The 27,457-nt window shown below is 46.7% G+C and overlaps 2 protein-coding genes across 27 annotated transcripts in view; one reads left to right on the top strand and one right to left on the bottom strand.

Moving 5' to 3' along the window:
• The window catches only part of CASKIN2 (CASK interacting protein 2), a 97,001-nt gene extending 94,054 nt beyond the window's left edge, over positions 1-2,947 (top strand). For all 11 annotated transcript variants that reach the window (XM_083487357.1, XM_083487354.1, XM_083487355.1 and 8 more), the window contains one exon: positions 279-2,947. In XM_083487357.1, coding sequence (XP_083343483.1) covers positions 279-375 — 97 coding nt within the window. In that variant the 3' untranslated portion in view covers positions 376-2,947. The remainder of the gene's footprint in view (positions 1-278) is intronic.
• Positions 2,948-4,335: 1,388 nt separating this feature from the next.
• TMEM94 (transmembrane protein 94) overlaps positions 4,336-27,457 on the bottom strand; it is a 73,121-nt gene continuing 49,999 nt past the window's right edge. For 6 of the 16 annotated variants that reach the window (XM_083487345.1, XM_083487336.1, XM_083487346.1 and 3 more), the window contains 15 exons: positions 26,071-26,288; positions 23,026-23,207; positions 22,374-22,512; positions 21,518-21,633; positions 18,033-18,132; positions 17,817-17,925; positions 16,487-16,676; positions 16,076-16,153; positions 15,206-15,291; positions 14,328-14,409; positions 11,693-11,853; positions 10,764-10,858; positions 10,187-10,280; positions 9,518-9,688; positions 4,336-7,443 (listed from right to left, as the gene is read on the bottom strand). In XM_083487345.1, coding sequence (XP_083343471.1) covers positions 7,371-7,443; positions 9,518-9,688; positions 10,187-10,280; positions 10,764-10,858; positions 11,693-11,853; positions 14,328-14,409; positions 15,206-15,291; positions 16,076-16,153; positions 16,487-16,676; positions 17,817-17,925; positions 18,033-18,132; positions 21,518-21,633; positions 22,374-22,512; positions 23,026-23,207; positions 26,071-26,288 — 1,894 coding nt within the window. In that variant the 3' untranslated portion in view covers positions 4,336-7,370. Of the gene's footprint in view, positions 7,444-9,517; positions 9,689-10,186; positions 10,281-10,763; positions 10,859-11,692; positions 11,854-14,327; positions 14,410-15,205; positions 15,292-16,075; positions 16,154-16,486; positions 16,691-17,816; positions 17,926-18,032; positions 18,133-21,517; positions 21,634-22,373; positions 22,513-23,025; positions 23,208-26,070; positions 26,289-27,457 lie in introns of all 16 variants that reach the window. The other 10 variants (XM_083487347.1, XM_083487338.1, XM_083487341.1 and 7 more) reach the window with 4 other exon arrangements.

Genomic DNA, 27,457 nt, shown 5'->3' with positions numbered 1-27,457 from the left:
TGTACCTTGTATTGCACCAGGAAATAGCTGTCTCAGAATGGGATGGATTATGTTCCTGCTTCCTGGCCTTTACCAAGAGACAGGCAGGCATTAGCGAGCCATTTGGGTGGCAGGGAAAGGGCGGGGAGATGGGACTGCTCAGAGTGTGCAGGAAATGGCCCTGCAAGCAAAGAGAGGGCTTGGAAGAAGACTTCAGATCTGGTGAGGGAGGAGGTGTCAGTTCTTGCCTGAAACCTTGCACCCAAAACGAACCAATTCTCCTGTCTTTGTCCCCCCAGCAACTATGGGACAGCACACTCGGCCAAGAACATCCTCGAAGACATCAGCAACATGTTTGATGACCTTGCAGAGCAGCTGGATGCCATGTTGGACTGAGGACGGGCTTCCTTCTCGGATGATGATGATGATGATGATGATGATGATGCAGGTTCATCCTTCTACCCTACCATTTATGAGACGTGGACAGCTTGGGGAGAAATCCCACGACTACTCATCGGCCTCTCCTTCCAGGCACTTTACCATCTTTTCCTGATTTCTTGTGAGTGCTAACTTCCAGCCAGAGGCAACTGCACTCCAAGACCATTTCTTGGACAAATATCTTGGGGCAAGAGTGCGTGAACACACATCAACTTGGTGTTTCCATCAGAGGGCACCAGATGCTTGCCAGGCCTCTAAACAGTGACCACCCACATCAGCACTGAAGCTACAAAGAAGGGCTGGTTGAATGCCTGCAACGTTGAACCACAAGGGAGGCAGACCAATGCTGGAGGCTACTGAGAGCTTCCCTTGGACCCTGGCCTCCTTCCCACGTAATACCACAGACATCTATGCTTCTTGCAAAGAGCAGCCCATTCCCTACTCCTGCGTCTTGTCATTTCAAACGATGCCAACAAAGTGTCAGCTTCCCTAGGGCAGTGACATCCGCAAAGGGGCCGAGTGCTCAATGCGGCCAAGTCGACAAATGGGAACAGGATTGGTAAGCCTGGCAACTTCCAGAGCAAGACAGGGCCTTGCTGCTTTCCCCAACGTTGTCAGCAGAGGAAGGACCGTGTAATCCGAGTGGATTTAAATCCCGCACGTTGCCCCATCTTTGCCTCGACCTCCAAAAGCAGCTGGCACAGCCTGTGGCTCCCAGAAAAGTAAAATAAGCTCAAGGGCGACACACTTTTCAGGGGAACTGAAAACTACTTGACCTTCTTTCCCAAATACCTCGAGTCTCATTCATCGCATGGGCCGGGTGGGTTGGTGGAGAGAGAAAATAGTCTTCCATTTCTTTTTCTTTCAGTAGAATCTGGGAGGAAAACGCTGATTGGTGGGGTGGCTTACAGTGCCTGGCACCCTCCAGTGGCAAAAATAATACAAGGGATCCTGAACATGCTCTCCATTGTAGCATAAAAAGTGACTTTTCCTAGTTGCAAATACTCTTCCCTATCCTTTTTCCAGCAGGGAACGAAGCACGTAGATCTTAAAATAGAAATTAAAGCAGACAGCATTTGGGCTATAAGATGAAACTGCCTTTCCAAAGACCATTCCTTGTAACTCATCTCCCTGTCCAAAGTGAGCCCATCCCTACCATCAACTGAGTGCAGCAGACAAAGGGCCCAATTGCAACCCCACGGCATTCCACTTCCTTCCTCCCTAGGGACAGTTCCACTCTGATGAGGGGGCTCTTACCTTTGTAAATATGCCCAAGGTGGTGCCAATCAGGCAGCCTACAGAAGGAAGAGAAGGGAAAAGAAAAGTGTAATAGTTGCTGCTTACATGCTGCAGGCAGATTAGAACTCGTCCGTGACTGATATGGCAGAGAGACTGTAGCTGAGCAGTACAGCACATGCAGAAAGGTCCGGTCTCCAGCATTTCCAGGTAAGGCTGGCAAAAACTGAAAGAGCCACTGCCAGTGATACTGAGCTAGATGGACCAAGGGGTCAGACCCTGTAGAAGGCAGCTTCCCAAGCGAGTTTTATTTTAAGTCCAAAATGAAGATGACCATGTATATCACAGACTTAAAACTTCTGCCAGTTTTACCAAGTATTGAGGCAGACAGGGCAAGTCAGCAGTTTTAAAGTTAAGGCAACAGATCCTCTGGGCATCACAGGGGAAAGGGCTCTGCTGGAGGAGCCAGAATGTGCATCGCTTTTGATTTCTTAGTAGTGAATCATGAAGTGGCAAGCATTGAGCCACTTGCAAGGAAGTGAAATCCAAATGGCGAAGGGAAAAAAGCGAGAGGCTACAATGGAGCCTATTAATGTGTCTTGGCCATAGATGTAGTTTCTCTTTATTTTTTTGGACTCTCTTTTTATCCATAGCGTCAAGTGGATTAGTCATCCTCTGGTTGATGACTAGTGCTAGAAAATATTTTTTTAAAGAATTGCTGCAACCAGTGGCACTTTATAAAAAGGTTCATTAAGCCTTTTTGAAAAGAGGTTTGGATTTCACAGTAGTTGATTTGGGATGCATCCTTTCCCCCCCACTGTTGATAAAACTGTAATTTTTAAAAAGAAATGTATATATTTTTTAAATGTGGATTTGTTGTATATTTACTAACCAGAGTGCTGTTGTATTTTAGAGTTGGGGGGGTGGAACCACATTACTGTCTGAGCCACTAGGGGGCAGTAAAATGCTGTTCTTTGTGATCACTAATGAGAAAAATTCCCCCTTCCCTTTTTGTCCAAAATGCTTATTTTTTAAGAGCTAGTTCTTTATTTTAAATATATTGTATGCTGTGTAAATTATGTATGGATGCAGTTGTGTCTAACCAGCCTTGGCCCCACCTGCTCTATGTAGCAGGAACTGGCCTAGGGAAATTAGTCCAGGCAAAACACCAGCCAGGCAGTTTTTAAATCATCTAGTCTGTTTGTGTTAATCATGAATTCTTGTTTTAAACTAACATAAACAGAAACTTTATGGTATTAAACACTGGGAATCGTTTTCCCTTTTGACAGATGTACTTGGCTTGCTGAGTCTCCTCTTTTTGAACAGTCAGATGCATTGTGTATCAAGTAGGGCTGTCACAACCTCAGGAAAAAGAAGTCATTTCAGACACCACTAAATATCAATGCTCAATGAATATTTTGTACTCCAATATGGCTACCTTTGACCAAACTGCGGGAGGCAGTGGAAGACAGGAGTGCCTGACGTGCTCTGGTCCATGGGGGTCGGACACGACTAAACAACTAAACAACAACATGGCTACCTAAATTCAAAAATATGAGCATGCCTTACATGTGCAAAACTTGATGTGTGCCGCTTCAAATATTCCAAAGGAGCCATGAAAAAACTGGGCACCTACTTTCCAGTATTTTAAAGAAAGATAAAAGTACCCTTCATGTCAGCTAAGGTGTATGTACACAATACTTAAGTGAAAATCAGCCATAACAGGTCCAGCCTGCATATCATCCAAACAAATTAAAATTAATAAATGAAGGTTTAATGTGAATGTGCAATTTGCTACTGCACACTGCAAAGGTCTCACTCTGTTCCTGTGGCACTGCAGATGAAACAAGCCAGAGCTTGGCTTGTTGTGATTCTCCGAACCTGAGCTCATGGTTTGTTTTCCCAACCAAATCATGAGCAGCAAGCCAGGAACAAACCCTGATTACTGTTCATGCTTTGCTTGGGTAGAGAAACAAACCACAACCCTGGGCTTGGATGTCCACAGCACAACAGGAACACTCTCATGACCTTTGCAGCAGCACACCGCATGCTCACATTAAAGCTTTGTTTGCTCTTAGCTATGGTTTAATGTGCGAACCAGACCAATGTCTGCGGCTGGCAAAGACATAAGTAATATTAGCCACAGTAATAGAACCTCCATCACTTCCATTAGCAAAGCATATTGATTGCTCAAACCTATTTTGCCTCATCTATCTCTGCATCTCAGCATGTAACTTCTTGTCAGCTAGAAGGAGGAAGCAGTATTTGATCAAGAAAACGCTGGGGGCTTGGACTGATTTTACCAAAGAACAAAGATGTCACACAAACTCAAACCAGTTAGCCGATATTTTCCAGCACAGTCACAAAATCATGGAGATAGAGATATCATAGCTTAGCAGTTGGCAGTGCAAACCTATACATGTCTGCCCAGAAGTAGGCCCCACTGAGTTCAGTAGGAGTTACTCCCAGCTAAGTTTGCATAGGATTACAGCCAGTGTGGAAGAGATAAGCCAGGAAGCATTTGATTCAAATCTCCCCACAGTGATGAAGTCAATAGGTGGCCTTAGACAAGCTGCCCCCTGCCCATCAATCTGTAAGAATTCTGGTCTACTTTACAAGACTGTTATAAGGATTCCTGAGATAGCATACATTACAAAACACAAATGCCAATCCTCTCAAAAATTTACTGTATCAAAGACAATCATTTATTGCCATTCATATCAGGTGCTCTTTGTTCCTTTTTGTACAATTTACAAGTTTTCATACAAATCTATTTTTTTTTACATACATCCCCAGAAAAGTTTAAATATAAAATATACACCATTTAAAAACAGTTGGATGGGTGAAACTCCTTCCTAAAGCCATACGCCTCACACCTTTCTGACGCCTTGGCTGGACGAGGAGGAAGAGGGGGTGGCCGGAGGGGTGGGGGAGGCAGCAAGGCAACATGGACTTTCAAGAGAAAGCCATTGAAAAGGCTCATTATCTGACTCCAGTGGAGTACAATTGAGGAGGGGAAAGAGTGCAGGGAGGGGAATCTTTTTCAGCGTGATCAACCACCACAGACAAAAGTCTACAGAAAGTGCCTTGTCTAGCAGGGAAACTGCCTGAGACAGTTTATCAGGTGTAAAGCTTTAAAATCACTTAAGGAAAAAATATTGCGGCAAACAGCTTTTAGGCATCGAGGACTCCCAATTGGTTCAGAACGAGGGGAGGACGAAGGCAGTTGCTTAAATGCAGCTACCCAAGTGTCTGTCACCCAAAGCAAATCAGTCCAGTTTCCAAATACAAAATCTGCACAAACCACCCACAACTTAGCCTGGGACCAGAGACCCAAAATTGGCACATGCCAAGCACCGCTGGCCTCAGGCTAGGGGTGCAAATCCTGACCCACTGAAGCCATTGCCAATTCCGAAACTAGTAGAGGACTGTTGCTGGTTAGTACCGAGGTGAAACACAGCCCATTCCCCAAAGCTCTTTGCCCTTGGGGAGCAATACAATACATGATCACACCAAGTGAGAAGGCAGCAAACCTTGCGCTACGTGGGAACAGCAATGATGAAAGTGGGAGGGAGAATGTGTTTTTAACAGTTTCTAAACAATAGCCGCTTTTTAAAATATAAACATAGGATATTGGCCGATTTCCCAGTCACAGCCAGCTGGAGTCAGCATACATGCCACAGCTTTTGAGAACTTTGCCATGTGCAGGGGGGCTTAAAGGAACATCCTCTGCCCTTAACCACACCGACCTTTTCCAGTTTGATGCCCTCCAGCTGTTTTGGAATGTGTCTTCTACCAGCCCAAGCCAGCATGGCCAAATTGTCTGCAGCTAATGGGAGTTGTCACCTAAAACATCTGGAGGGCAGCAGGCTGGGGAAGGCTGTACTACAAGCTTCTTAAAATCCTCCAGGTATCACTTTTCTCCTTCCATCACCACTACCTCTGGCCAGGCCTAAACCTATGATTTTTTTTCTTTTCTAATCTAGCAAAGTAAAATGTCGTTTTGTCTGCTGTGGAAGGATAAAAGTATCCCTCCCGCCAAAAGGTTGATTTGCCCTTGTTTCCTTAAGAAGGCTTGGCAAGTTTTCTAACTACCATGCTAGGGTGGGTCAGTGCTTTTAAACAACTCTAGGATGAGGTTAATTGGATTGCCTTGGCCAAAACCCTTCCAGGTAGAGCAGATCCTCCATGGAGCCCTGAATACTCAAACAGCCCGTCCACAGTAGCCCAAAATACCTACTCCCAAACAACACATGGCCTGTTATCTAAGTGATTGGTCTTGCAGAGAAGGCAGCTGTCCCTGGTGTTGTCCATAAATAGAGCAGAGGTTGGCCAATAGAGGTAGTTCTGATTTCTTCCCGCCAAAAGCAACAGCCTGAGTTTATCCACCATGGCTAAAATTGGCAGGCAAGAGAGAGGGTGGATTGAGGACGATGCAGATTCCCAGCACTGCGTGGTGAATCCACCCAGACTTAATTCCCTGTGTTTAAGGAAACAGACCATGGGATACTATACTATATGTCTCCAACTTAACCAGCCAGGCTCGAGCAGCGATGCTCCAAAACAGTGGGCCAAGCACAAAATGCAACCAAGATCCCAAGTATAGCCTATGGATATGAGAGAGGAACTATGCCCAGCCTCATCTGCCATCCTACATTCAAAGCAGCCAAGAGGCGGTTTGCAGACACAGCACTTTTTCAATGAAGAAAAAGTGAAAGATCAAGCAATCCGTCAATCCAGACTCAGATCTGGCCCACACCCCTTTGTCTTCCATGCCCGTACAAGCACAGAAAACCACATGACCTCTCAGACCTCGGTCACGCACAAGGTTTATCAAACAGTGAGTGGGTGTACAAGAAAAACACACAAACCCAGCCCTTTCAGTATTAAGCACTAAAAGACAGCCTCCTTATGGAACGTGGCCAGGGCTGAGGTATATCCACAATATCCCATCCCTAAAAGGATGCTCTCATGACGGTGGCAAAGGGTCTGGCCTATTAACTCTTGTTATTACATACTTTACATCCCAGATGTATTTAACGAGAAGGGCTGCCTTTGTACTCACAGCAGCAAACCTCCCTGGCATCCTGCCCCTCTGCTTCATCTTCCACAAGAGGGCAGCCTCCAGGCGAAGGGCTGTTCTGTGGGTCACAGGGACTGCAGCTGGAAGGGGAGTACTTCTGCAGGGCCAGCTAGCAGGCCAGCTGCTCCTATTCCCTCCTGGGTGGGTGCAGTGCTTATACCCAGAATGCCCTGGGGCAAGCAGCATCGCAACAAATGAACAGATGAGATCGACAGGGAAGTTCGGGGGGGAAGGAGCAAGAAGGACAAAGAGAAATAACCTAGTCAAATTATGAACAGCGGGGGGGGGGGGGGAGTGTCAAATGAGAATTCCTTGCTCTTCGATCCAAGGTGTCAATCTGCTGGATCCCAAGGAGCTCCAAGGGAAGGAGATGTAGAAATAAATTTTAAAGAAGGAAAAGCAGCAGTCCATGTCACACCAACGCTTTCATGCCAGGCACTGAATCTTCACCAGCGCTCAAGATGTAGCTCTCCCTGCTCTTTGAGGTTGGCCTCTTCTGACCCACACTGACCAGAGGGATTCACACATGAGGCTGGGTGCTTTTTTCCTTTCCTCTCTCAGCAAGGTGGCAAGGTTGTGCGAGAAGGGAACATGCAGCCCCCAGGCCTTCCAGGGCACGTCCTACTTGTGGGGATTAAAATGGAGAATTCATGCCCAGCTTGGTTTCAAACTGCAGCTTCTGCCTCTTCTGGTAACGTACTCGAACCCTGGGGAAGGAGGGAGGGAGGGAGGGAGGGAGGGAGGGAGGGAGGGAGCGAGGGAGGGAGGGAGAGAGAGAGAGAGAGAGAGAGAGAGAGAGAGAATGAATCATGGAATCAAAGAATTGTAGAGTTGGGACCCCAAGGGTCATCTAGTTCAACCCCCTGCAATGCAACTACACATACTTTTAAGTTAGGAGTAGATCCCACCAATTTCAAAGGGGCTCAATCCCAATGGGGCCACAGCCAAAGCATTTGTGGGGGGAGGGGGGGAGACACCTGTGGCTGCAGAATAAGAAACCGAGGCCTGTTCTCCCCTTCCCACCTTCATCTAAAAATGCCTTAAAATGTTTCTTCTAGCTGCCAGCCTCATTTGCAACACAGCACGGGAAACAAGAGATATACAAAATGAACCAACCTGCTTCTTTTTTTTTTTGTAAGATTTTAATCAGGTAAATCAGGTTGCAGAATGCTTTTTTTACCTAGTCTGGGCTCATTTGGGTGCCGATGTGATGACAGCTGTAAAACCGCTCTCTCTCTCCTCCCCCTCAAATAAATATCCTGCTAATTAAAAGACTCTCATGCTTCCAAGGAGAGCAGTGGGGCAGCATGCAGCCATTGCCTACAACGGTTAAGAACAGCGCCTCCGTGATCAGAGGGAATCTCCCATGGGCAAATGCCAAAGACAGACCAGAGGAGATGGCTACTGTGAGTATCCCGCCCTTGCTTGACCCAGCTACTGACATTTTATAGTGCCCCAAAACTATTTTGGGAGGCAGCCAGGAAAACAGGCAGTTCAATGCGTATTTCCCTGTTGCCAAGACAACAGCATCTCAAGGGAACGGGTCAGAGAGACGTCAGGTAGCAATTTTATCCTTCCAGGAACCCTGATTTAGATACCAGGAAGTTTGCTGCACTGCACAGGAACAGTTAACTCCGCTGCGGAACAGGATGTCATCTATGACTTGTTCAGCTCCCATTGGCAGAGGGGCCCTGAAGGTGAAGGGGTTTCGTCAGGGCCTTTGGATATTAAAATAAATGGAGAAAGGGAGGGTAGCAAACCCACAGAGCGACGTTCCCCCACACCTCGATTGTGGGTTTGCAGAGTCACTTGGTTCGCTGTGCTGAAAATGGCATTCTTGTGATTTGACCCAGCAAGGTCTGCCTTGTCCATAGCGGCAGTCTTCCAACCTAGAGGATGTAGCTAAGAGATGCTTCAACATGACCCACTCACACAGCAAGCAACATGGCTGCATTCATCTTTCACTGGCCTGTTATTACCCTGCAGGTGTGGTGTGATCATAGATAGCACCTTGGAGGAGGAGGTGCAAGTATGGGGTTCTCTTGCTTATCATTCCTTCTTGAAGAGCAGGAGTGGTTCTCACATCAACTTCAAAATGCCAGCATGGCCTAAAAGCACCCAACAGCTGGTACAGCATAAGGCACTTGAGATAATTGTCAGCTGGGCAGTTCTGGTTCATATCTAACCTTGGCCATGAACTTGCTAGCTGGCTTTAGCCATGCCTCTCCCTCCCTGTCTCCAGCCCACTACGCTCCATCTGTAACATGGAAATAATATTGGCTGGCAGGCCAGCCTTACAAAGTTGTTGCAAGGATTATCAAGACCATGTCATGCAAAGCACTAGGAGAACTTTGGGAGCTTCTTATGGAGAGTGCTAAGCAAGACCTTGGGACGCGGGTGGCGCTGTGGGTTAAACCACAGAGCCTAGGACTTGCCGATCAGAAGGTCGGCAGTTTGAATCCCCACGACAGGGTGAGCTCCCGTTGCTCGGTCCCAGCTCCTGCCAACCTAGCACTTCGAAAGCACATCAAAGTGCAAGTAGATAAATAGGCACCACTCCGGCAGGAAGGGAAACAGCGTTTCCGTGCACTGCTCTGGTTTGCCAGAAGCGGTTTAGTCATGCTGGTCACATGACCCGGAAGCTGTACGCCGGCTCCCTCGGCCAGTAAAGCGAGATGAGCACCACAACCCCAGAGTCGGCCACGACTGGACCTAATGGTCAGGGGTCCCTATACCTTTACCTTTACCTTTAAGCAAGACCTCATGGCAAGGCTCCCTTACCTGATTTCATGGAGTTTGACAGTCTCATTGATGATCACAACAAGGATAAGAGAGAGCAAACCCAAGAGCCAGGAGGCCATGGGAATGTCATCCATTTTGTAGGTCACTGGAGACTCGAGGTTCACCCAGAGCTTCAGGTCCAGGAGGGTCTGGATGACTTGGCCCAGCAGCCTGCCATTAAAAACAAAGCAAGACTTGGAAAAACATAGAAGGGGCACGTCCAGCCTTCTGTCCCAGCGCTCTCTCCTCCACTCTGCATCCTCTTCCACCAGCAACCAGAGTACAACCTGCCAATGGGGAAAGGATCTCCTAAGGTAGTGAACAGCCTCCACGGAAAACACAGCATCATGGGGACAGGCATACCCAAGTGGGCAGCATCTCCAAAGAGGTCGCTTTTCCTGGATGAACATTTTAGAAGTTTGGAGTGGGGTGATGACAGCCTCATGGCATAACAGCCAAGCCAAGGAGAGGGACGTGATGATATCCGAGACTATGGGAAGGAAGAATTTGATGTCAAGAGCCAGAAAGACATAGCGCTGCAGAAATGCACACAGAAGAAGAAAAAAGAGTGATGCTTCAAGAGAAGAATGGACAGCAGGAGATGGAATAATTAGAGATAAAGACAGGGGGGAAGAGAGTCACCTAGAGGAATCAGAAAAGGATACTCACACAATGACAACTGTCAGAGTCCACCAGAAGTTAGTGAAGGGGCTTTTCTTCCACAGTGGTTTGGTACGATGGACGTGGGTGACAGAGATAAACACTGTGAAGAAATACCAACAGGTTTTTGGTTTTTTTAATGTGTGGACTTGCCAGAGATACAGAGGGCACAAATCCCCGAGAGTGTGGTGGTTTTTGAGGCTCGTCATCCAAGAAATCCAATCACAAGGTAACCTTGCTGGGCTTTCAGCAAAAAAGAAGAAGAAAGCAGCCCAGTGATGTTTCCAAAACCCAGGATAGTCCACCATTGACTGGCAGCCCCTGACTCCACACCCTCTCCACACAATTATCTAGCGCCCCTTCTGAAATCGTCCTGCCTGTTTTTATGCAGTTAAACAGCCAAGGGTTGGGGAAGACTAAGCCAACTGATCAAACTGGCCAGAGAGTCAAGATGTTTGGTTTTACATCTGCCTTCAGCTGGGACATCGATAAAACTCCTGACCCCTGCTGCATGCATGCCATGGCAAGCTGCAAGCCCCCCACCCCCCTTCAGTACAGCAAGCAAGGAGGAATGGAAATCTCTTACCAGTATGTAAGACAATCATCCCAGCAGTGAACTTCTGGGCCAGGAGAAGGATGCTGGAAAATTTTCCAAACCAGTCGGGGGAGCTTTCTGCACTACTGAAAAAGCAAGCATAGGGGCATCACATGACGTAGATCACGGTTCAAGGCATCAACAAACCCCATTTGAAGAGACTGGATTTCAGAGGGACTCGTGAGCTAGTCCTAAGATCCCGCGGGCTCTGTTAGTCACACAATGCAACCTCTTCCACTGGATTCCCAAGCCAAAAGTGGCCTTTCAAAAGGTATCTGGAATTATCTTAAATCGTTGTTGAATTGTTACCACCGAATTGTTCCCCCACCACACAGGCTTTCCCCAGCTGTATTTGTTCCTTTTGCATTTTAAACTGTTTTTAAATCACCTTGAGGTGGTGATTTATGGGGCGATTAATAAAACACAGAGTTGGTGTTTTAAGACTTCTTAATACTTCCATTGCTGTTTTCTTTTCGGCTTTGCCGTTTTAACTACTTTATATTGCTTTAATTTCTTTGTGACCTTTCTTGAATTTTGTGTGTGTGTGTGTGTGTGTGTGTGTAAAACATAGCCTTAGGTTTTTTAAAAGAAACTAAGTTTCTAGTCCTTATCAGCATAGGGAAACCTGAGAGTAGGGGCAACGTAGCACAAGCCTGTATTCCATGACTTTCCACTCTTCTAGACCCATCTTTGGAAAAGCTACTAGAAACAACAATCTGTCATGGATGCTTTGGTTGAGATCCCTGCATTGCAGGGGGTTGGACTAGATGGTCTTTGGGGGTCCCCTTCCAACTCTATGATTCTATAAACAACATAGTCTACATAATCCAAACTGTGCCACCCACAAACGAAACCTTAAAAGAAGCTGTGCTAAAACCATCCCAACACACACTTCCTCTGGGCCCTGAGCACCCGCTAACCTGTGCAGCATGATGGAGGAGCAGCCCGTGACGTTCACATTGAAGGCAGAGGAGTTGAAGTTCGCACAGTAATCCTGCAGCATGTAGCCAAAGCAAACCAAGCAGGTGCAGATGGTGAGGCTGAATTTCAGCAGGAAGCAGAACAGGAAGTATTGCTGGGTCTGCAAGACATTGTCGGGAAGGCCGGAGTGACTTACAAGAATGGGAGGCCAGGCCTTGGGTGCCCCGGCTCCTGCCCAAGCCTCAGGCTTACCAGCTGCAGTCTTCCGGAAGAGGGTCGGGTGAGCACCCCCCAGCGAGACTCCTTCGGGGCTGCTCCTCAGGCCCAAACTAAATGGTCACTGGGGTGTGTGGCTGCTGTTGGCTCAACTCTTCAACCCACCTCCCTCCCAAGGAACTTCTACCGTTTTGCAGGACTACAGGGACTGTTGCATTATAAATATAACCAAATGAGGAGTACGGGTATATGACAAGAGAAAGAGGAAGTCTGGAGATGAATCATCATCATCATCAAAAATAAACCCATCAACTCAGGGGCAGAAAAAGTCACGCACCACCCACTGATGCCCTGTTTAGAGAAGTTTTTAATGTTTGAAGTTATATTTTGTTTTAAATGTTCTGTTGAAAGCTGCCCAGAGTGGCTGGGGAAACCAAGGCAGATGGGTGGGGTAGAAATAATTAATAATAATAATACTGTAATTGTAATTATTATTATTAACCTCCCAGGAACAAGTGGAGGCACCAAAGGATGATACCCTGGCCTGGCCCTCTCCCTGCAAGGGGCTCCTGCTACTGAGAGATCCATGAAGAATCATCAAAGATGCTTCCAATGTATGTTAGGGGCTAGGATGGTAAAACAGGAGAGGCCCCTGCATTAGGCGAGGTGAAGCCATTTGCTTCAGGTGGAGAGTCTGACCCCACTGGGGCCAGCCCTGTTGCCTTCACTGCTGCCGATGTGCCCTCACCACCACTGCTGTGTCACGGTGGTAGTGCAGGCATAATCACAGGTACAGTTGAGGTGATGGGGCTGGCAGCAGTGAGGGGGCAGAAGCAGCGACAAGATGTGTGGGGAGGGGGATAGGGCATTCTGCCTATAGCGTCAAAACATCTTGGGCCAGCCCAAGACTGGATCCAAACAATCAGTTTCATTCAGGAAAACCTGGAGCTGAGGATTGCTGACCTTTTGGGACCTGTGGGCACATTTGGAAAGCTGAGTAACCTTGATGGGCACCATAAGGTAAAGGGACCCCTGACCATTAGGTCCAGTTGTGGCCGACTCTGGAGTTGCGGCACTCATCTCGTTTTATCGGCTGAGGGAGCCGGCGTACAGCTTCCGGGTCATGTGGCCAGCATGACTAAGCCGCATCTGGCGAACCAGAGCAGCGCACGGAAACGCCGTTTACCTTCCTGCCGGAACAGTACCTATTTATCTACTTGCACTTTGACATGCTTTTGAACTGCTAAGTTGGCAGGAGCAGGGACCGAGCAATGGGAGCTCACTCCGTCGCGGGGATTCAAACCGCCGAGCTTCTGATCGGCAAGTCCTAGTCTCTGTGGTTTAACCCACAGCGCCACCCGTGTACCGTACACACACAAAAATATACTACAGCCACACAAACATGCCTCGCAGGCACACACACATCCTGCTAACAATTAAGGGGGTGGGCAGAGCCAGACAGTCTCTACTAGATGGGAGGAGATGCTTGGGAGGGATGGCATCAATCAAGCTGGTCATCTCCCAAGTTTCATAGATCAACCAGTATATCAAGACAACCAAAAACAGTGCCGGAAGATAATTTGTCCAGAGCCGTCAGAAAACCATTCTGAACAATCTCCAGAGACGGATCATTCTAAAAGGGACTCCCTGACTTGGTTCAGTCGCAACTAAGTGTTCCCCCACCCCATAACATCTTGTTTCACCCTATGGTTCACAACAGAAACATTAAACCAATGAAGAACCTGTATGCGCCATATTATGCTCCCCTTCTCCCACCTACTGGCCCACTTCTCTCAAAGGCATGTTCCTTGGAAACCCCCCTTCTCTCTGTAAAGCAACAGGGATAACCAACCTCAGGAGATGTGAGGAAGGAAGCTGTTACCCAGGCATGAGACACAGGCTCTGCCTTGAATCAAATAGGTTTGTTCTTACTTCAGCAGCAAGTAAGAGTGCAAGTGTGCGAGGAAGATTGAAAATCAGGACCTGTTCTCTCACACCAGAACTGCTGTTGGAGGAAGCAGCATGTGTCTGCATTCCAAAGGACTGGGCATCACAGGGGGCAGGGGGCTCAGATCCTGCTAGTGGGCTTCCCAAAGTCATCTGTTTGCCTTTGGCCGGATCCAGCACGGCTCTCCCTATGCTGTTAGCCCCAGTTCCCTCTAGCGGCAACAGAAGTGAGAATTGGCCAGCAGGAGACTGAGCCAACTTTCTTGCCTTGGGCAGTAGGAAGGCCCCCGAGGTGGAGGCCAGACTCCAGCATGCTAAACATTTAGCTAAGCTCATGCTAGCAAGATCTGCGGCACTGCAATCACTGGGGTGTCATGTGTCGGCAGCTGGTAAGAACATGACTTTCACACCTTCTGACGTTGCCACACGCGGACCCTAGTGAATGCCTACCCAATCGTAACCTTTTCTTACCTTTTTAGGAATGGAGGTCAGGTTCTTCCCAGTTGCCATGGACATGATGGAACTGTGAGGAGGCTTGCCCAGGAGGGACACACTTGGAAGAGGAAACAAAACTAGAATTAACCTGCTGAGACTACACACATGAAACCCCCATAATGCTGTATTGAGTTTAATGCTGTATTGTGTTTTTAATACTCGTTTGGGAGCCACCCAGAATGGCTGGGGAAACCCAGCCAGATGGGCAGGGTATAAATAAATAAATTTGTTGTTGTTGTTGTTGTTATTGCCAGCTAATGGGGAGGCCCTTTTCACACAGTTCCTTCCTGCACTGTCAAGTCACTTCAAGCCATTCCACAGTTAACCAGGTCACAAGAGGCCTCCCCTCGCTTGCTTGTTTATTGCCTCCATACCCAAAAGACAGCAGAAGTCAGAGGCCAACACAGTTCCTGCTCAACTAGTGAAAAGAAGAGCAGATTTAAGCCTTGCAGTGGGGATAGGGGAAACCTGTGGCCCTCTGGAAGCTGCTTTTAACTCCAAACATTCCTGACCATTGGGCATGCTGGCTGGGGCCAACGGTAGCTGAAGTACAACATGATCTGTGGGCCGTAATGGACAAAAGCAACTCAGCATATCTTTTTTGCAGAGAGAGAACCTACAGGCCAGCACTAGCAGAGACGAACAGCACTAGCATAGCCAACTCTCCACACCATGAAGGCTGATCCATATAAGCATTATGGACTCCACATGGTCTCCAACGTGGTGGCCAGAACATGAAAACCAGGTGCCCGTGCCCCGTGTGGCCCCATTTTATCTTAGGAAAGAAGTGGAGCTCCTGCGAGCATCCCCAAAGTAGAGCATGCTTGTGAATCACAGCGAGAAACCTTACTCACCTTAGCAACGGGTAGCAGAAACAGGAAAGCCACAAGATGTCGGTGGTACTGAGAATGGGGGGCAGCTGCCCCAGGCAAGAAAGGAACTAAGCAAAAGACAGCAAAAGACAGCAAAAGGCACCATCAGCGGAAGGATCAGAAGACCGAAGGGCACCCACCAGCAAGTCATCACACCCATCTTGTAAAAACAAGATGGCGACTAAGAAGGAGAGGGAGTCCAGAGCAGGGAGTTCATGCCATTGGATCCCGAAGGGACCGTGAAAGAACTCATTTGTTCAACAATTTTGCATATTTGTTCATTTGGGTGCCATGGCAACAAGGAAGTATATAAATGCAAAAATCAACCAATTAAGGAGCCAGCAGTTGCTGCTACACACAGAATGTGGTGCACAGGATTCCACTGCCTGGGCAGCACTGCACTGCTTTTCATTTTTTTAAAAATGAAACAGTCTGCTTATTTTAACTTAACTCTTCCAGGCCTTGTAGCCGAAGACATGATAGGAAGTTCTGTTTTGGGAGGTGAGGAACTGCGTGTGGCTAGCCTCTGCTAAGTGCTTGGAGAAAAAACACTCTCAAAAAAACTTTATTTTGAAAACCGGAGCAAAATTAGAAAAGCTAGTACACTTTGCCTTCCACGCATATACTATTCCAAATGAAGAATTTGGGGACCATACATTTACGATTACAAGATGCTCCACTGTACGCTTTGGACAGCAACTAGAATCAGGGCAGCCTTCCATGACACAAGGATAATGAATACTGCTAGCAAATATCCAACTTAAGCAGCTTCCTCTGGGTCTCTCCTCCTCTTAGATGACTTGCAAGACAATCAGTCCTTTCTGCTTCCTGATGCCATTCAGAATAACTCACCTGGATTATGACCAGAGTCAGCTGACACTGGAGGAGGAAGAGGAAGCATTTGCGAATACCGTAAGTTGCATGCCGGGCCTAAAAGAAAGCATATATAAAATGGATAGTATGCAAGGTATGAGTAAACAGAGACTGTTCTTATATTGTCAGGGATGAGTGCAGTAAACAGATCCACTTTTAAAAATATGGATCAAAACTGAAAGCTTCAATTAGGATTTCTTTTTAAAAGGAAAGAAAACAGGCTGGAACGTCTGTCCTGCCAAATAGCTTCTCTGCATCAAGAAGAAAAATAAGGATGGAACAGTTATTTTATTAAGTCTGGAAGCCCAAACAGATGCTAAAATGTTATATTTAAATGATGGAGATTGTCACATCTGTGTTACTACCAGCTCAAAAGGAAGGGGGCTTTACCTGTTCTATAAGTCTGATGAGCCCAATGGTTTCTTCTGGATAAATGGTCAGGGAGCACGATAGGCTGTTCAGCTGGCCAGACAGCTGGAGAGGCGTGAGCTCATCGGAGATACGGGTCATGTTAGTGCTGGTGGCGTACCCAAACGTCTCCCAAGAGCAGCGAGAGGGGTAAAGAGGATCCAGGGCTATGCTGCACAGACAATACTACACAGGTTAGAGGAAAACATAATGGGGAGTAATAAGCCAGGTGGACCCAGCCAAACACCTCGGGGTTACAAAACTGATCCAAAATACAGAGGTGTCCAACAATATTGATGCTTTTTAAAAAGTCAACTAGTGGGCTACAGATTCCTTTCGGACCATCCACAGCAAGGTCACCAGCTCTGCAGGGAAATGTCCCGAGACAGGAAATCTGAACAGATTGGACTGAATAAAGAACTCTGATCATAGATCATAACAAAAGAACCGCTAGGAAAATAAGGGTCCACTCAGTCAGCAGTAAGGAGCATTGTAGCCTGATCCTTTTATTACTTTATCTGATAAATGTATACCCCACCTTTCCAAAATTAATTTGAGGCAGCTTACAGATAATATATAGCACGCATCACAGAATCAAGTAAAATCAGCTAAAACCAAGAAAAAAATAAGATCAGCATAAAAGCCATGGTAAATGAAACCTGCTTTTACAAAACTCCCTTGTTTAAAAAGCAGCTTTGAGGATACTTGGCCCAGCATGTAAAGGTTTGCACTTTACCAAGTACAGGAGCAAGAACAAGATGGAACAATGAGAGCCAAAGGAACAGCAAGAGCATCTCTGGATCATAAGCCTTCTTTGATATTGGGGTAGGGGGGGGTGAGACTGGGCCAAGCATCCAGCCTCCCTGCCACCAAAATAATTCCCACAAAATTATGCATCTCTATTTCTTCAAACAAACTCTGCATCATTCATTTAAAACCCTTTGATTTTCAGAAGGGTGCTTTTAACAGAACAAGCTTGATGGATGAATAAAGCAATAACAGCTTGAGGGCTCAAATGGTCTCCTTTGCCTTTATCTAAATTGATTGCTGCACCTGCTCTGACCTGCTTTCCTCTGGGTGCCAGATCTGGCCCAATCGCCTTCTAAATCCGGCCCACGGATGGTCCGGGAATCAGCATGTTTTTACATGAGTAGAATGTGTGCTTTTATTTAAAATGCATCTCTGGATTTTTTGTGGGGCATAGGTATTCGTTCATTATTATTTTTTTCAATATATAGTCCGGCCCCCCACAAGGTCTGAGGGACAATGGACCGCCCCCCTGCTGTAAAAGTCTGCTGACCCCTGATCTTACCTGATGTCGCTCTGAAGGAAAAGGCAGTTGTTGCGCAAGTTGGCAGAGCTGCCGAGGCAGCAAGTGACCTCCCCGTATTCCTGCATGATCTTAATCATCTCACACATGGCTGCAAGAGAACCAGGAAAGGGGTTAAGTGTGTTGACACCCTCTTAGTTTCCACCCGGATCTCCCCACCTCAGCGACAAAGAATCCACTAGCCTGAGCTCCACTTACTTTCTGGGGTGCAATCTGTAAACAGAGGAACAAGCAAAGGCACGTTGTCAATATTCTGCAGGTGGGGCCTCACCTGGTGGATTCCACGTGGCAGTTTGGCCTGGAGTGAAAGAAGCGGCAATTAAACAAGCCAAGGAGACGGTAGACGAGGGTGAAGGCTAACAACAAGCTCAGGATGAATCAGATTCCCCGCAGCTGGAGTGATAAGGCAGAGCAATGAGATTGCTCTAACCCCTGTTCATTGCCGGATAAATTGGGCTATGTTAGGAGGAAGTGCAAACTGACATTTGCCAGAAAGATTTTCATTGCCATCAACCACTGACTTGCTCTTAATCCGCCCAAACAAGCTACACTCTGCCCTTCCCAGATGTTACACAGCCCGCAACATAACTACACACAAGTCTCACTTTACGAACACAATGCGTTCCCAGGAAATCACCCATTTCTCCGTGGTTTTCCCCTGAAATGGCTGCAGTCAATCAGCAAAAGAGAGACAAAATGGCAGCCACCAACCAGCAAAGCTCAAAAAAAAAGGAAGGAAGCCAGCTCTTTGGATAAGGGAATCTGTGAAGCGTATAGCGAGGCTTGGGTGGGTAAGTGAAATTTCAAATAGTGAGTGTGCAAACAGCAGGAGAGCAAAACCAGATTAAGAGCACAATTCTTTTAAAAATCTGTTAGTTACCACCAAATATTAGTGTATAATACAAATTACAACAGATTAAGAAAACTCTCTGCTCACACAGCTCAGAAAGAGAAAGGTTTTTCCTTGTGTAAATTACATAGACTACCCCTCCCTTATAGAAAGTAATCTTCAGAGTGCAAAGTCTGCAGCCCTAAACGTGATTTACGAGGGAAAATGAAGGCAGCCAGAATAATTTATGGGTAAATGAATAAATGATTAGGCAGAAAAAAGTTACTGTGGGTCACTCAACACTAAATACTTATTGAAGGCCTCTAGTTTAGGATTACACACCACCAGTAAGAGAGAAAGAGAGATTTGCAAACTAGGTGGATGAGAGGTTCAAATCCCACTGAGAATTGAAGCATAGGGGGCCACCAGGGGGCGCATTGGAAGATGGCCGACAATAATATCTCTCCGACCCACACGAGGTAATTAAGAGGCTGTGATGGGAGTATGCAGCCTCCCTGCCCCCCCAAGGGAATGGGGGGGGACTGCCTTGCCAGCTGTGTCCATAATTCACCCCCGGATTCGAAAGAAGGGGGTGAGGACACTTGGCACAAAGCCCTCGGGTGACGTTGGTTCTCCCTGACGCTGTCTCTAATCACGCACTGGTTCGCATTAGCACGAAACATATAACTGGAAAAATATAATTGGGAAGAAGCTAATGCACATACATCAAGTGAAGATCGGGAGTAAAGACTGCTGATTAATGGGATCTCTGCGTGCGGAGTGACGGGTTGGACGAATAAATCAAGTGAAGAATCATCATTAAAAGACTGGTATGTTGGAGTGAAACAGAAAGGGGGGGGAGGAAAAAACCTTTCTTATTTTGTCTTATGTGAGTACCAATAACCCTCCCCTCCAGAGAGAAGAATCGCTGCTAATTACTAATCACAAGCAGGAGCTAAGAACTGTGTGGAAATGAATTACTGATCAAAGAGAGGACTGGTGGAAACAACGGGGAATGGAAAGTAAGTTCTATGACGCAGTTAAAAATGGACTTCCGTTAAGACAGGCTTGCCGGAGGACAAGGGGGAGGAGGACCAGGGTCATCGGAATGTGAATGTATGGTTATCGGAATGTGATCTTGACCTGGTAGGTCCCCCTGAGACATAGATTGGCAAGCCTGTAGAAATCAACGGACAGACTGTGGGAATGTTTTTTTACGGAGATGTGGAAATGGTGTCTGTCCTTTATGTGATATGACTATTGGAGAGTGTAAAACCCACACAGAATATGTTTGTTTGTAACCCGCTTGTGAAGATTATCAGAGATCACAAAGAAAGGAATATATGATAACAACAAGAAGATGAGGAAAAAAACAAAGAAACTATCTGTACAGAACTGGATAGAACTGTTTAATTAAAGCAGCAGCAGCAAGAGCGAAGTTTGGATCCCTTTCGGAGCTTGAAGTATGGGTACCCCCAACAAAAACTTTAAAAATTTGGCTGTATAATTTGGAACTAATGTGATTTGGAATTAATGTGATTTGATTGGCCTGTTAATAAAAATTATATTTAAAAAAGAGAGAATTGAAGCATATTAAATGTAACCCTTTCCATGAGCATTCCTAAGATGAATGAAAGAGATCAGTTACAGATAGGTAGCCGTGTTGGTCTGCCATAGTTAAAATAAAGAAATTCCTTCCAGTAGCACCTTAAAGACCAACTAAGTTAGTTCTTGGTATGAGCTTTCGTGTGCATGTATCTGAAGAAGTGTGCATGCACACGAAAGCTCATACCAAGAACTAACTTGGTTGGTCTTTAAGGTGCTACTGGAAGGAATTTCTTTATTTTGAAAGAGATCAGTTTGAAGTAGAGAAACTAGACACTTCAAAGTAGCATCCTGGCCTTCACAGATGATAGTATTACTTCTCTCTCCAATAATCCACCCCACCCCACCTCTATTCTTCTGGCATGTCAGTTCATGGTACTTAAACTATCATTTTCCCTTCTTCTGAAGCATCAGCAATAGATCCAAAAGCCCATTTTATCTCCTAATCAATAACTTTTCTCCTACAAAGTTCAAGTTGCATTATCTTTCATTTTGCTTTAAGGAAGATGGCAGCAATTTAGGGGGAAAAAATATTTTGAAGGCAAGCGTTGTTTTCAATGTTGTGGTATTTTCCCCAGTGTTGTACCCCCCCCCCCCCGTTTTATGATCTGCTAAAGAAAGACATGTGCCAGCACATCACAGACCATGTCCATTTTGAAACACCCCCCGCAATGTGTGACCCCAGCTTGCTTGCTCAAGTTTAGTGTACCCTGATAAAGTCACTAGCTTAACTCGTCCTGCTTGCATTCTTTTAGCAGTGGGCAGTGTTGCAGGGCAGAGCCACAGAGCCATCCTCTCAACACTAGCAGCACCTCAGCTTACCTGGGACAGGGCTAGGGCTGCAGGAAAGGTGAGATTGTGTGGATGCACTGGCAGGGCTCCCACTAATGCATCCACCCTAACTCCCACCTCACCTTTGCCCTCCTCCCCAGCCCTCTCCTGGTAAGCTGCAAGGATGCCCTCACCACAGCAGCTACCTCTGCATCCTTAAACAAAAAAAGTTGCTGCCTCCTGTTATGTAGGCTTAATCAATTAGGGATGATTTAAGGAAGCGGACTGTTAGGGTGCAATCCTATACACACTCATCTGAAAGTAAGTGACCTAAATGGAACAGACTTCTGAGTAGACATGGATATGACTAAGCTGATCAAGAGGTTTAGAGAAGCAACAACAGCCATCAAGTTCATTGCTGGGAGATACAGTCAAACGCTTTGGGTTCCTAAGCAAGGTGTCCTGCTGTCAGTCTCACCCTATTGCAATCCTCCAGGAAGCTGGGGATGTCACTGTCGGTTGGCTGAAAGCTAATAAGGTCGGAGTGTCCTTCCTCCTCCATCAGCAGAAGCCCCTCTGCATCTTCTCGGGAAACTGGCAAGGACAAAGAAAGAAAGCAGCGTTACGGCTTGGAAGGCTCACACCAAAATCCCGACACAAGGCACACCCCCGCCCCTCATGTGGCTTTGTGACAGCCTGGAAAAGCAAGCTTGGATTTTCTGGGTTCTCCTAAAATAAGAGGTGTTTTGAAAATGACTCATCTAACCAGAGCTGGCAGTATCAGTTCAGAACTTTGCTGAGTTTTAAAGCGTCTGTCTCCTTCCTCCTGCGCCGGAAAAGACCGCAAAAAGAATGTACTACGTGGAAAGGCTGAAAATCAAGACAACCATATCCCAGCGGTGACAAAAAACTAAACAGATGTGATGGGCTGCAGCAAAAACCTCAGGTATCAAACTGGACAGAAGGGGCACAGCTTCTGCATATAACTAGGCTTGTCTTCATGTTTCCAAGAAAGGTACCTCTGCCTTTGAGAACAACATGGAATTCAACAGGCAAAGCTTTCCCCACCCAGATGGGGAGAATTTCACCAGTTGAATGCCTGTACCGCATATGACATTATTATTTGTAAAGCCTTGGTGCCCCTGGCTTTAAGGCTTTGAGAAATTAACGAAGTGGGACTGTCCCATAGCTATTCTAAAGTTTGGCCTGGCTTTAGTAATAGTGCCTGTCTTGCTGACTGTAAATCTCATGGGTTTGGTTCAATCGTCAGATGGATTTGCTTTGAACAGACACTTGGACTGCAGCCACCATTCCCTTTAGGGCTATTTGCTCACCCTGCTGCAGATCATCACGCAAGGAGCCTGCATGGCTGGGGCTGGAAGGAGGGATTTCGGAACCAGGCACATCTCCATTGGGTGTCAGGGATATGTGGCAATTCCAGCCGGTCTCCAGACCCATCTTCTCAGCAAACACCTGTGGAGGAAAGGCACTATGGTAGCAGCAGAGCCAAAGTGGGAGAAACATACATACAGTGGTGCCTCGCAAGACGAAAAGAATCCGTTCTGTGATTCTCTTTGTCTAGTGGTTTTTTGGTCTTGCGAAGCAAGCCCATTGACGGATTAGCGCTATTAGCGCTATTAGCGGCTTTTAGCGGCTTATCGGATCAGCTGATAAGCGGCTTAGCGGCTTAGAAAAAGGGGGGGAAAGAAAAAAAACCCCGCAGGAACTCGCAAGACATTTTCGTCTTGCGAAGCAAGCCCATAAGAGATTCGTTTTGCGAAGCACCTCCAAAACGGAAAACTCTTTCGTCTAGCGAGTTTTCCATCTTGCGAGGCATTCGTCTTGCGGGGCACCACTGTATATATAAAAAACCAGGAATAATCTTGCAATCTGAACCAGCCCTAGGATGAGTGAGGTGGCTGTGCCTTTGACATGGCCGCTGCAGGAACTCTGAGAAGTGGTAGAGTAAGTCAAGGGAAAGCCTACCTTGCTCTTGAGCTCATCTTCCAGGGAGAAGTAGACAAAACGAATGCAGGCATTGACAAGTCCCTCAATGAGGCGGACGACATCTGATCGGGCCTGATACTGGGACGAGACCATTCCCATGAAGATCTGGCCGCTCAGAGCCTGGATGCAGTCCTCCTTCTCCATCGCTTCCCCAATCCCTTCTTTGGGCATGTGAAGAAAAGGCAAGTGTGTGGAGGCAGGCCGAGATGCCAAATATATAGAGACACAAAGGAGGAATAGGCCCAGGAGAACAGAGACATACCCATAAAATAGAAAGACACACCAAGAACATGGGGGGAGAGAAAACAAAAAGTTGCCCATCACTTCTAAGCGGTAGTGGTAAAAGCTATACAAAGGGTGTGTTCTACTTAATCTAGTTATGTTGTAGAACAGGCATAGGCAAACTCCGGCCCTCCAGATGTTTGGGACTACAATTCCCATCATCCCTGACCACTGGTCCTGTTAGCTAGGGATGATGGGAATTGTAGTCCCAAACATCTGGAGGGCCGGAGTTTGCCTATGCCTGTTGTAGAACAACGAGGATCATTTTAACACATTAAGGCCTGGTCTACAGAGCCAGCAGGACAAGGTGGTAGAATTCTCTGCAATTGAACGTATTTCAAGTCCACTTAGTTAGTATATTCACTGTTAAATCCCATACTGACCGTTTTTGTCATTTATGTAAAGAATTATGCAGAAATTCTGGTTTTGGTGTGCTGGCTGTTTACCGTAATAATAAACATTGACATAATATCTCCACTTGAGCCATTCTGACATGCCCTTCGGAGCAAACAGCAGCACTTCAGACTGCAGGTGAAGGACACCACACACAAAAGTGATCACATCTAGGAGAATGCTTCCAAAGCTCAGGGGTGGGGGACCTGTGGCTCTCCAGATGGGGCTGGACTACAACTCCCATCAGGCCCAGCCAGCATGGCTACCGGTCAAGGATGATGAGAGCCGCAGTGCAGCAACCTCTGGAGGGCCCCAGTCGCATTCGAGAGCCCATCACTCTCTCCACTGTATTAGTCTCCTCCTTAAAGGGAGCCTTCAAAAATGTGACCCATCTCACTGGCAGTCTGAAGAAATGATGCAGTCCATTCTCCCTGCTCAGAATTCTACCACTTTATGTCAGACTTAGGGACACGGGTGGCGCTGTGGTCTACACCACAGAGCCTAGGGCTTGCTGATCAGAAGGTCGGTGGTTCAAATCCCCGCGACAGGGTGAGCTCCCGTTGCTCGGTCCCTGCTCCTGCCAACCTAGCAGTTTGAAAGCACATCAAAGTGCAAGTAGATAAATAGGTACTACTCCAACAGGAAGGTAAACGGCGTTTCTGTGCGCTGCTCTGGTTCGCCAGAAACAGCTTAGTCATGCTGGCCACATGACCCGGAAGCTGTACGCCGGCTCCCTCAGCCAGTAAAGCGAGATGAGCGCTGCTACTCCAGAGTCGTCCACGACTGGACTTAATGGTCAGGGGTCCCTTTACCTTTACCTATGTCAGACTTAAGATTCTCTCCCCAGAGTCAGCCTTTAGTCTTTGTGCTGATACTTCCCATCTCTTAAAAGCTATGCAGCTCCCTGTGAAACAGGTCAGGTCAGCCTCCATTGCAAATGTAGGGTTGACTAAGAACAGATTCACATGTTGCCTAACATTTTTATTTATTTCTAAATCAGGTATGTTAGTGTACCCCACCCCACCCCACCCATCCCTCAAATAATTATTGTCCATGCAAGAGGACAATAAATGATAGGAAACAGGAGGCAAGTTGAGGAACAGAGGAGGTTTGTTACCTATAGCACAGCATTAAAAGCTAGTAACAGAACGCACACAGGAATGTCACCATGTTCTTAATTCCCATTTTTATGCCATTTGGTGAAAGGTAGAGGTAGGATTGGGAAGGCTAACTATCACCTCTTCTCAACAAGCACCAATATTAAGTGAGAATAAGCAAGTCAAGGCTGGAAGATTCGGCCCGTGGTCTGTCAAATGGACAGGCGGGGCATCTGAAATCATCCTTACTGATCTGCTCAAGGACACTCAGAGGAGCTTGCCTGGCTGAAACTAATAAGCAGCAAGAAAAGAAGGCAATCCGAAGAAGCTGGATCAAATGAGCCCTCTTTTCTGATGACAAGGCAGCCTACCCGAATATAATGTGTCAAAATTTAGACAAGCAGGATTCTTCCGCAATTGGCAGGTCAGATGGGGACAAGGTTGAAACCTTGAACAATGAGGAAACAGAGAATTCCTGATGTGATGTGGAGATCAAGGCCAATGAGTGCTTATGCAGTTGTGGAGCTTTCCATACTAGGATCACCGTTAAAACATAGAAAACGTAATCTTTCAAACAGTTAACCTCCAAAAGAAAATTTCCAAAAAGACTGGATTAATAATAGTCAACACTATTAAGATTCGCCCTTTTTCGTTTGCTTGCTCAAAAGTAAATTATTTAGCGGAGGTTCTCCATTTACAATGTATTTTTCTCTTCATGTTCTTGGTTATCGTCACATGGAAGGCACTGTGATGACGCAAGGGTCTCACCAGATTTACTTTCCACGTCACATCATTGTGCAAAACACATTTGAATTGTTTGATTCAAAGCATCTACACCCAACAACTGGGTTTTTAAATCCTATGGGTTACTTCCAGTGCTGCTGTGCCACATGCACAGCAGACATCCGCTTATGCAATGGAACTTCCCCTTCCCCTGCAGCCCCCGTTGCCTCCTCAAATGTGCTCCAGAGAGTTGGGGGACACTCAGGAGCAGATCAGGGGAGTGGAGTGGAAGGGGAAAATCCCACTGCAAGAGTGGAACTCATCACACACAGAGTTGGATACAGCCCTCAAACTTCTCTCCTAAGGTCATTTTTCCGTAACCTTGTGGTTACAGAATCCTAGATGTCCATCTCGGAGTCACTTGAAGAGTGCCCTGAGATAAAAAAAAAACCAGCAACAAACCAAAGCTGGCGGAGCACCGCCCCAGATGCATGCATGGAAGGATCTGCAATGGAGGCAAGGCACCTACCATCAGAGCTCCAGCTGTTCCTCCGGCTGCTCTGCTTGATGGGCGTCGTCCCAGGGAGGTCACAGGACGTGAAGATGGCACTCTGCCCGGGGACCTGCACTAGCTCTATGCACTTCCCATTGAGCTGGGAGGACAAGGCGCAGTGCATGGGCTTGTAAGAGAAGGCGGAGCAATAGCCCGAAAGACAGGCACGCTGGTAGAAATCCAACACTTTCTTCCTGAGAGCAGAGAGAGAGAATGACAAAGGCCACCAGAGATATGCTAAGCACAAAACAGTCTCAACGTTTGCACGCAACACATGCCTGGCTAGTAAAACTACTGCCCAGACTCATGCTTTTCAGGGGCAGAATCTATTGGAGCTGAGAGGAGGCAAGGAAGCGGCTTCTGTTCATTCCTTATCAAGTATTTTGAGGCATCTTTCCTTTGATACTAATGGCTCACAGCCCTTGTGCATCAACCCCTTCCACATTTCTCATGGGTCAGCACTTGCTTCCCCACGGCCAATATTCAAAATTCATTCACATCTGTGACAGTTGTGTGTGTACGCTCGCAATGCACACTCCTGCATAGATATAAATTCTAAATGTATGTATATGTGTATGTGTGTATATATACACATATAAATATACACAGACACTTATTTGTTCCTGTACCTGATTATGTAACCTTGCATTTAGTCTTTTGGATAAACTTTGTAAGTTCTTTACAACACCTGAATTGTTTGCACTGCTCTCTCTTTCCTTGTTGAAAACAAATTGTAAAATCATGTACATGCACACATACCCAAAATCTACATTGATGTGCATTCTATGTGTGATGTAAGTGTGTGTGTGTGTGTGTGTGTGTGTGTGTGTGTGTGCGCGCGCGTAATCACAAAGCATTTTAAAATGTTCCAGAAATTGGTGGGGAAAGAACCTTGGGTTACTTGCTCTGGCCACTACATAGCTCATCCCGCACGCCTGTACAGTGGTACCTCTAGATATGAACGGGATCCGTTCTGGAGCCCTGTTCGCATCTAAAAGCAAACGTAACCAGCGATGGCACGTCTGCGCGTGTGCGTCGCTTTTCGCCCCTTCTGCACATGCATGTGACGTCATTTTGAGCGTCTGCGCATGAGCAAGTGGCGAAACCCGGAAGTAACGCGCTCTGTTACTTCCAAGTTGCTGCGGAGCGCAACTCGAACGCGCTCAACTCGAAGCGTATTCAACCTGAGGTATGACTGTATTGCAGCAGCACTTGTCACGCTCTTGCAGGCTTCTTTGGGCTTAACAAGGGGCAGCATGAAGCATTACAAAAATCTGAAAAACCCACTTGACGCAAACTGAGAGAGGCACCAAGAGTGCAAGTGCGTATCAGGGCCAATGACAGCTCTACAATGCTGCCTCCG

The sequence above is a fragment of the Podarcis liolepis genome, assembly GCF_965112155.1.
Source record: "Podarcis liolepis genome assembly, chromosome: 2".
NCBI classification, from domain to species: domain Eukaryota; kingdom Metazoa; phylum Chordata; class Lepidosauria; order Squamata; family Lacertidae; genus Podarcis; species Podarcis liolepis.
This window is presented reverse-complemented; position numbering and strand designations above follow the sequence as displayed.